Source organism: Oncorhynchus mykiss, chromosome 28, assembly GCF_057628025.1.
Source record: "Oncorhynchus mykiss isolate SJ-2025 chromosome 28, ASM5762802v1, whole genome shotgun sequence".
Taxonomy (NCBI): Eukaryota; Metazoa; Chordata; class Actinopteri; order Salmoniformes; family Salmonidae; genus Oncorhynchus; species Oncorhynchus mykiss.
Genome location: NC_143049.1, coordinates 29,792,391 through 29,802,577, shown reverse-complemented (window position 1 = coordinate 29,802,577; position 10,187 = coordinate 29,792,391). Strand labels below are relative to the sequence as shown.

Here is a 10,187-nt window from a genome sequence, read left to right as displayed (position 1 = left end):
GAAGTTGGAAGTGTACATACACCTTATACCAAATACATTTAAACTCAGTTGTTCACAATTCCTGACATTTAATCCTAGTACAAATTCCCTGTCTTAGGTCAGTTAGGATCACCACTTTATTTTCAGAATGTGAAATGTCAGAATAATAGTAGAGAGAATTATTTATTTCAGCATTTCTTTCTTTCATTACATTCCCAGTGGGTCAGAAGTTTACATACACTCAGTTAGTATTTGGTAGCATTGCTTTTAAATTGTTTAACTTAGGTTAAACATTTTGGGTAGCCTTCCACAAGCTTCCCACAAAAGGTTGGGTGAATTTTGGCCCATTCCTCCTGACAGAACTGGTGTAACTCCAATACCTTGACTTTGTTGTCCTTAAGCCATTTTGCCACAACTTTGGAAGTGTGCTTGGGGTCATTGTCCACTTGGAAGACTCATTTGTGACCAAGCTTTAACTTCCTGACTGATGTCTTGAGATGTTGCTTCAATATATCCACATAATTTTAAATTCCTCATGATGCCATCTATTTTGTGAAGTGCACCAGTACCTCCTGCAGCAAAGCACCCCCACAACATGATGCTGCCACCCCCGTGCTTCACGGTTGGGAAGGTATTCTTCGGCTTGCAAGCCTCCCCCTTTTTCCTCCAAACATAACGATGGTCATTATTGCCAAACAGTTCTATTTTTGTTTCATCAGACTAGAGGACATTTCTCAAAAAAGTATGATCTTTGACCCCATGTGCAGTTGCAAACCGTAGTCTGTCTTTTTTTATGGCGGTTTTGGAGCAGTGGCTTCTTCCTTGCTGAGTGGCCTTTCAGGTTATGTCGATATAGGACTCGTTTTTCTGCGGATATAGATACTTTTGTACCTGTTTCCTCCAGCAACTTCACAGGGTCCTTTGCTGTTGTTCTTGGATTGATTTCGCACCACAGTACGTTCATCTCTAGGAGACAGAACGCATCGCCTTCCTGAGCGCTATGACGGCTGTGTGGTCCCATGGTGTTTACACTTGCGTACTATTGTTTGTACAGATGAACATGGTTCCTTCAGGCGTATGGAAATTGCTCCCAAGGATGAATCAGACTTGTGGAGGTCTACAATTTTTTTTTCTGAGGTCTTAGCGGATTTTCTTTTGATTTTCCCATGATGTAAAGCAAAGAGGCACTAAGTTTGAAGGTAGGCCTTGAAATACATCCACAGGTACACCTCCAATTGACTCAAATGATGTCAATTAGCCTATCAGAAGCTTCTAAAGCCATGGCATAATTTTCTGGAATTTTCCAAGCTGTTTAAAGGCACAATCAACTTAGTGTATGTAAACTTCTGACCCACTGGAATTGTGATACAGTGAATTATAAATGAAATAATCTGTCTGTAAACAATTGTTGGAACAATTACTTGTGTCATGCACAAAGTAGATGGCCTAACCGACTTGCCAAAACTATAGTTTGTTAACAAGAAATGTGTGGAGTGGTTGAAAAACGAGTTTTAATGACTCCAAACTAAGTGTATGTAAACGTCAAACTTCAACTGTATATGAATTTCTCATCATGTTGCTTTTTCACTCAGGTGGCCATAAAATGTGTGACCAGAGGAATGGCAAAGCCATACATAAAGCTTGTAAGTAACCTGTTTCAGTTTCCACAACTTCAAAGACTCTCAGGTTAAGTATACAGAAAGTCACCTTTTTTAACCTTCTTACCCCACTCTCCTCTCCATCCACTTTTCCCTCCCCTCTCACCTCCAGCCTGGGGAGCGGAGTGCTTTGTCATTGGAGGTGACCCTGGTGCAGATTGTCTCATGGCCCCCGTCCTGCTGCTACGTGCTGGGCCTGCTGGAGTGGTTTGAGAAGGCTGAGCGGTCCCTGCATGGACTTGTTTGAAGCTGTGTGGACGGGTGGACAAGTGTCTGGCCAGGAACATCAGGTGATGCTCTCGTGAAGTCCTGTGTGGCTCAGTACGTAAACGTTTGGCACAAGAAATGCCAAGGTTGTCAGTTGAATTCACACAGGGATCACATACACCTACTACAAATGTATGGATTCCCTGTTCTGTACTCTACTCTCTAGTTGCTACTAAGTCACAAACTAAGTCGCTATGGATAAGAGTGTTTGTTAAGTGGCATATATTCTGATTATGTTATTACAGGTGATGCTGGCTGTTCTATACTATGATTATGTTATTACAGGTGATGCTGGCTGTTCTATATTATAATTATGTTATTACAGGTGATTCTGGCTGTTCTATACTCTGATTATGTTATTACAGGTGGCGCTGGCTGTTCTATATTATAATTATGTTATTACAGGTGATGCTGGCTGTTCTATATTATAATTATGTTATTACAGGTGATGCTGGCTGTTCTATACTCTGATTATGTTATTACAGGTGGCGCTGGCTGTTCTATATTATAATTATGTTATTACAGGTGATGCTGGCTGTTCTATATTATAATTATGTTATTACAGGTGATGCTGGATGTTCTATATTATAATTATGTTATTACAGGTGGCGCTGGCTGTTCTATATTATAATTATGTTATTACAGGTGATGCTGCCTGTTCTATACTCTGATTATGTTATTACAGGTAGTGGTGCTGGCTGTTCAGCAAGAAAACACTCTGAAACTGACTGGGGGGATGCTGCACCGTGACTTCAAGGTAGGAGGTAGGAGACAACAAGGGAATCGCTGGTCAGGGTTATGTTCAGTAGGCACGAAATGGAAGAAAACGCTCTGAAACTGAGTGAAATAGGTAGGCGCTATCTGAACTCGTCCAGTAAGAAGCACTTTTGTTAGTGTGCCCTAATGAACATGACCCAGTTGTAAAGATCTGGAAAATGTCTCAGAAATCAGGATATTAGTAATTTACAGTAATCTCTCTGTAATGTCTCCTTCCTTCTTCCTTCCCTCAGGTAGAGAAGAGTACTGTCCTCCAGAGTGGGTGCTGAGTGGTGTGTACCAGGGTCGCCACCATCTGGTTACTGCAGGTACTGCTTTACGGCCTGGTGTGTGGCCACCTGCCCTTCAACAAGGAGGCTGACATCATCGCTGGGCGCCTGTGCTTCAAAAAGGACCCGACAAAAGGTGAGGGGGTGCGCAGAGAGAGAGAAGTTTCTGTTGCTATGTATGAGTATGTTCTTGGATGTGGTTATGGATACATGAGTGGGTTAAAGGTGGGTACTAGTCTTTTTAGCTAAAATTCCACACCTGTCATTTTCCAAAGAGCTTGGACAAATGACAGGAGTGGCAAGGAGTGGAATATTAGCTAAAAGGACTGGTACTCAGACTAGATTAAAGGTGATCAAATACAAAAAAGATTTAAGAGACCCAAAGGCCAAATCTCCATCCTATCGCTGTTTCACCATGATACAGAGTGTGAGGAGTTGTTCAGCTGGTGACTGTAGCAGGATCCCACTAAGAGGCCTGTTCTCCTCCATGACTGGATGGCTGAGGGAGAGGTGACCCAGGGGGATCGGTGATGACATGCTTTAGGAGAGTGGGAGACCTACCACCTGAGTCACCTGTGGTGGCTCACAAGATACAAATATGACAACAACAAAGATCATGGAAGAATTGCAAAAATAACCAGCATCTGAATAAAGAATTCCAAGAAAGAATACAAAACACATACTCTGAGTGGAATGTAGTTTTTGCAGTCAGAAAATGTCAGAAAATGAAGAAAAAAAACTCATTAGGTGGATGTTTGTTTATTATGTCCAGAAAATTAATATACAGTATATCAAAAAGAATATCCCAATAAGGCATTTGGTCATTTGATCAGAAGGTTTAACGTAACACATTATTTCCTCAATACATCTACAAATGGATTTGTCAAGAGATTATATTTTTTCTAGAATTGTTGTAAATACGTTATAAAAGAGGATGCCCTCTGAGACGTGTCCAGGAACATGTGATGACATCACTACATTCCAAAGGACTTGTTCCTAGCTTGGTCCCAGATCTGTCAGTGCTGTATATTAATGCCCATAGGAGTTAGCTAAATAGGACAAATAGATCTGGAACACAGGAGGTTGGTGGCACCTTAATTGGGGAGGACAGGCTCGTGGTAGTGGCAGAGTCAGTGGAATGGTATCAAATACATCAAACACATGGTTTGATGCCATTCTATTTGATCCGTTCCAACCATTATTATAAGTCGTCCTCCCCTCAGCAGCCTCCACTGATCTGGGACCAGGTGAACTAGTTCAAGCATAATCACACACAAACTGCTCTGCATTAGAGGGAATGAAATCTTACCGTATGGTGCCATCTATCCACCATGATAGCACAAAATCTAACTCTGAAAACGGCATATTATTACATGTCTTTGTTATGACATAAAGATGATTTAAATCTTACGATATAAGTATCTCATCTTTCACAACAAAAGCACAAAATGTTTGACAAACGTTGGATTCTGATCAAATATCATAAAGCATTTTAGGACTGAGAAGGGGCCATTTGAGACAGGTCGTCTGGTGTCTGCGAGCTTCCTTCAAGCGTAGAAAGGAAACCAGTTCTGGGCCCGTAATTATATAGCGTCTCAGAGTAGGAGTGCTGATCTAGGATCAGGTCAAGCCTGCCCTTGTAATCTTATTCATTATTATATAAAAAGCTAAACTGATCCTAGATCAGCACTTCTACTCTGAGATGCTTTATGAGTACAGGCCCAGGGGGTTATAGTGCCAGCACATCCCCTAAGAGGGTGGTCTCAGTGGCAGTCAGTCAGGTCCAGTGCAGCTCTACACAGTTTTTCTGGCTGTCAGCACTCTCACGATGGAACCCACTCCTCCAGCAGAGAGAGCCTAGAATCCCACACAGTATGAACACAGTGAATACAAATAACAACAATATAACAGGAATATGGAAATAACAGTTAATAACGCAATCTAACAGTAAAGGGTACTTCAGTGAGCACTTCTTAATAAAAAATGTATGCATGTGCTTTATCAGTGTGTGCGTTTCACACACACCTACTACCTTGTAAGTGCTTCCAGCCATACACCAGTAAGGATAAATAAGTCTTACCTTTTCGTGCCACTGCAGCAGGGTAGCACTGCTGTTTTCAGAAGGCTTCTCAAAGCCCTTGTAGATGTACTTCATGAGCAGGTCAACTCCGTTCTTATCCAGAGACTGTACAGCTTTCTCAATGTCACTGCTCTTGAAGGCACTCAGTACTTTAAGCATCAGGGCTTCAGCACGATCCTAATCACACACACAGTGAAGGAAGTACACGCTTTTACATGCCTCAAGCTCAAAGTGTATTTTGAGGAACAAGCTAGTTTTGTTTCACATGGGACTGTTAACGCTCGACATGGTTCTATTGTGTTGTAATGAAGGCTGACCTTAACATTTTGGTTTTTGGTGTTGATGGGGGGATTCTTCAGTACAGCCTGCAAAGCTTCCATCAGGTTCCCTGTGCATCAGTGTTAAGGAAAAGATAGACAGACAAACTATACAAAAGTTTTATACTAATGAGAGAGCGCCACAGTAATTCTTGATTCACCTCTCTTCAAAAATGTTTTAGAATCTCAATGACTGACTGATTGATTGACTGGTGGAATTCACTTCCTACCCTCCAACTTGTCTGAACCTGCTTTGAAACAAATGACTGTCTTCAGGTCATAAATAAAATATTAGGCCTACTACTACCACCATCACCAAACCTTTACTGAATAAAACACATAATCTGACTGCAGAACGTATTCTCGTTATATGAAAAGGGAAGATCGTTGGATCAATGACATGAGAGCACCACGCCCTGACTTGACGGGCGCACGCACAAGCGTCGACTTTATCTGCAACATAGTAGCATCATGACTTGTCAGATGGTCTGAAATGCAACATTATAACAGAACTGTGTCGGCTTCACGTCACTCCATTAAATTTAACAGTGCACTTAGTACATCAAAGCAATGTAAAAGGATATTGTCTGATCAGCGAATCCACTTCTGCTTCATCTGGACCGACCTGACTCTCTCCATTATCCTCATCGTCCACAAATTTGTTCTCGTCGTACTCGTCCACGTCCACCTTCCTGAATTGGTTCGAATCATTATTCTTCGACATTTTGAAGAGATATTTAGTTGTTTAAAGAAGAATTGGGAAGAAAACTGCAAGATTGTCTGTGCTGCTTTACAATTTAAACATTTCTGCTTCCATTTCCTGTCTCGAGCTGACAGCTTCACTTCCGTATAGAGGGCGCTCTCTAGTGGTTGATGTGTGCTAGGCATATACCGTCTATGGTGATATGTCTAGATGGGCCAGTACTCATACATAACAGTAGATGGTGGTATAGGTTGAGAAAAAAGCTAACTATCTCCACAACCAAAACTGTGGCAAAGCTTTGAAAGGATCTCAATTGGACCCCTTGACTGAGTTTTGAGAAGGAAGCAAGGAGAGAAGACGCGAGGAATCAAGGAAATACAATTGAGAATCTCCAGTTGTAAATGAGACTCAGACTTTTTGTGTGTGTTTGGGTTTTACTATCCTTGAGAGGACCAGAAGTGCTCACAAAGATAGTAAAACAAGGAAAATTCTGACAAATCGGCACATTTCGCTAGTACCCACAAGGAAAATTATATTTTAGGCTCAGGTGTTAGGTTTACAATTAGGGTTAGAATTAGTGTTAGGGTTCAGGGTCAGGAGTTAGGTTTAGGGATAGGGGTTAAGGTTAGGTTTAGGGAAAATAGGATTTTGAATGGAAATCAATTGTTTGGTCCCCACAAGGATAGTAAAACAAACGTGTGCATGGAAACACATTTCCTCAAAGATGGACGGCAGGTGGGAGGAGGGGAGATCAGATGGGACTATTCTAGCCAATGAGAGGGCAGATACGTCTGCGAACAACAGGCACAATTTAGTAGTTTTTCCTCAAAGTTGCTTGAATGGCACGTGCATCCACTTACATCAGTACATTTGTAACAGCCTAAACATTACGAAACTTCTATTCCATCGAATAAATCTGATGTAATTCGACACTCTCATTGACCTCCATACAAAAAAATCCCCACTTGGCCTATTTATTTTACACGGACAGATTTTGGGTGGAATAAATCATCCCGCTTCGCCTCTTCCTCTCTACTTAGTCAGCTAGGTTAACACATGGCATGAGTCAACACACTCCCGCTCTAGTTTATTCCAGTTTCTGAACGGAATACATATTGAGGGTATACAGTAGTTGGTGATTCACCTAGAAAAGTGGTAGTTTGTGTTTCACCTAGACAGGTTTTGCTCGCGGTTTGAGCAAGAACATAATAACTGATTCAATTTTTTAAACAAGTGCTTTCCATAAACTATGTGAATGGCCTACACGTATCAACTTTCAGAGTGAAAACTTTTGTTTATATTTTGTGCATATTAATTGAATATTGACAAATGCATCCGAAAAAATATTGGGCCTATTTATTGGAATCCTTGCTGTTAATAGATCGCAAATTAAGCAGCATACAACTGACCTAAACGTTTGGAAATTATAAATTCACTTTCTCATCCATATAGCCTTAAAACGCATCTCAGGTGCAAGTGCACTGTTTAGCTTCAGACACCTTCCCCTTTTCCACATTTTGTTACATTACAGCCTTATTCTAAAATTGATTAAATATTTGTTTGTTTTTTTCAATCTACACACAATACCCCATAATGACAAAGTGAAAAAAAGGTTTCGAATTTTTAGCAAATGTATATATATATATATATATAAACAGAAATACCTCATTTACATAAGTGTTCAGACCCTTTGCTATGAAACTCGAAATTGAGTCTAATATATACTATACAGTCTTCAAACCCCTTGAATTTTCCCACATTTCGATACGTTTTAGACTTATTCTAAAATGCATTCAATAGTTTTTTCCCCCTCATCAATCTATACACAATACCCCAGAATGACGAAGCGTTTTTTAGAAATGTTTGCAAATGTATTCAAAATATAAAACTGAAATATCACATTTAAGGAGTTAAGGTCAGGTTTAGGGAAAATTTGATTTTGAATGGGAATCAATTGTTTGGTCCCCACAAGGATAGTAAAACAAACGTTTGCATGGAAACACGTATCCTCAAAGATGGACGGCAGGTGGGAGGAGGGGAGAACAGATGGGACTATTCTAGCCAATGAGAGGGCAGATACGTCTGCGAACAACAGGAAAACTATGTCGTTTTTCCTCAAAGTTGCCTGAATGCCACGTGCATCCACTTAAATCAGTACATTCGTAAAAGCCTAAACATTACGAAATTTCTATTCCATCGAATAAATCTGTCGTAATTCGACACTCTCATTGACCTCCATACAAAAAAATCCCCAGCCTCTTCCTCTCTACTTAGTCAGCTAGGTTAACACATGACATGAGTCAACTGCACACTCCCGCTCCAGTTTATTCCAGTTTCTGAACGGAATACATATTGAGGGTATACAGTAGTTGGTGATTCACCAGATTTTGCTCGCGGTTTGAGCAAGAAATACATGTATCAACTTTCAGAGTGAATGCTTTTGTTTATGTTTTGTGCATATTGAATTGAATATTGCCAAATTGCCAAATGCACCAGTAAAAATATTGCGCCTATTTATTGCAAAACTTGCTGTTAATAGATCGCAAATTAAGTAGCATACAACTGACCTAAACGTTTGGAAATTATAAGTTAACTTTCTCATCCGTATAGCCTTAAAACGTATCTCAGGTGCAAGTGCACTATTTAGCTCACATCTGACGGCTGGGGGGGCATTTGGGACGTACGGCAGATCGCTAACATATTCTAATGATTATGATCAGATTTCCTCATTTCAAATATTATGGCGACACTATACCAAAAATGGTTTGGTATGGTTTAGAAATTTGGGAACCAAACTCGAGTTATCACTTGGACATGTTGAAATATCTTCATGTCTGTAATAAAAACATTCCGGCTTCTATAATAACTGTCAATTTATTGAAAAAAATCAGAATTTGGCAGTTTGGAAAAAACTAATCCCGTCCGAAACGTCCTATGGAATAAAGGACGTTCTGGAGTAATAATTACATAACAAACGTTCTCTAGTAATACTAGTCCCGTACAAATAGGGGTTATGTGTTACTAATTACAGTGATGTAAAGTACTTAAGTAAAAATACTTTAAAGTACTCCTTAAGTCGTTTTTTGGGTTATCTGCACTTTACTATTTATATGTTTGACTACTTTTACCTTTACTTCACTACATTCCTAAAGAAAATTATGCACTTTTTACTCCATACATTTTCCCTGACCCCCAAAAGTACTAGCTACAATTTGAATGCTTAGCATTACAGGAAAAAAGGTACAATTCACACACTTATCAAGAGAACATCCCTGGTCATCCTTACTGCCTCTGATCTGTACTTTTACTCAAGTATAGTATTTTTTCCACCACTGTACTTAAGTACATTTAAAATCTGAGACTTTTAGACTTTTACTCAAGTATTATTTTACTGGGTTACTTTCACTTTTACTTGAGTAATTTTATATTAAGATATCTTTACTTTTACTCAAGTATGACAATTGAGTACTTTTTCCACCTCTGACTAATTATAAACTGGGTGGTTCGAGCCCTGAATGCTGATTGTCCAAAAACCATGGTATATCAGACCATTTACCACATGTATGACAACATATATATATTTGTACTGTTCTGATTATGTTGATAACCAGTTTATAATAGCAATAAGGCACTTTGGAGGTTTGTGGTATACGGCCAATACAGCACGGCTGTGTCCAGGCACTCTGCGTTGCATCGTGCTTAAGAACAGCCCTTAGCCGTGGTATATTGGCCATATACCACAAACCCCCGAAGTGCCTTACCATTCAAAACAGAAAAAAATAAAATAAGTGAGTCGGCATGCAATTTCTACATGATGAGTGTGCGAGTATTTGACATCTGTGCTAGTGGAAGCAAAGGAGAATACTGTAAGTAATAATTCAATGTCTAGACAGCTGGTTCACTACAGAAGAGAAGTGGAATAGAGCTGAATCATTGTCTTGAAATCTATTTTACCAAGAGCTATATGTGTGGATTCCTTCCACTTGCATAAATCGCATGTACTGTATACAATCACACAAATAAATAACCTCAATGTTCAAATGCATATTCAAAGAAACATACACATTCACAGAAAACTGGATCTATATTTCTTAACAATATTAGTGCATCAAGAATGACAATTCAATTTACATGGAC

At 39.7% G+C, this 10,187-nt stretch overlaps 1 protein-coding gene across 1 annotated transcript; it reads right to left on the bottom strand.

The window, feature by feature from the left end:
* Positions 1-3,693: 3,693 nt before the first annotated feature.
* On the bottom strand, positions 3,694-6,206 carry LOC110508866 (actin-related protein 2/3 complex subunit 5). Its single transcript, XM_021589735.3, has 4 exons — positions 5,932-6,206; positions 5,348-5,420; positions 5,031-5,207; positions 3,694-4,807 (listed from the first exon to the last, which is right to left on the bottom strand). Exons 1-4 carry the CDS (start codon positions 6,069-6,071, stop codon positions 4,745-4,747), a joined length of 453 nt encoding a protein of 150 aa, XP_021445410.1. The 5' UTR covers positions 6,072-6,206; the 3' UTR covers positions 3,694-4,744.
* Between the last annotated feature and the right edge of the window lie 3,981 nt (positions 6,207-10,187).

What these genes read in the sequence shown, in the direction of transcription:
- LOC110508866 (XM_021589735.3), bottom strand. Translation starts at nt 6,071, where the DNA reads ATGTCGAAGAATAATGATTCGAACCAATTCAGGAAGGTGGACGTGGAC. An exon ending in CCAAAAACCAAAATGTTAAG is followed by an intron (nt 5,208 to 5,347) that starts GTCAGCCTTCAT and finishes GTGTGTGATTAG; the next exon opens with GATCGTGCTGAAGCCCTGAT. An exon ending in TGCTGCAGTGGCACGAAAAG is followed by an intron (nt 4,808 to 5,030) that starts GTAAGACTTATT and finishes GTGGGATTCTAG; the next exon opens with GCTCTCTCTGCTGGAGGAGT.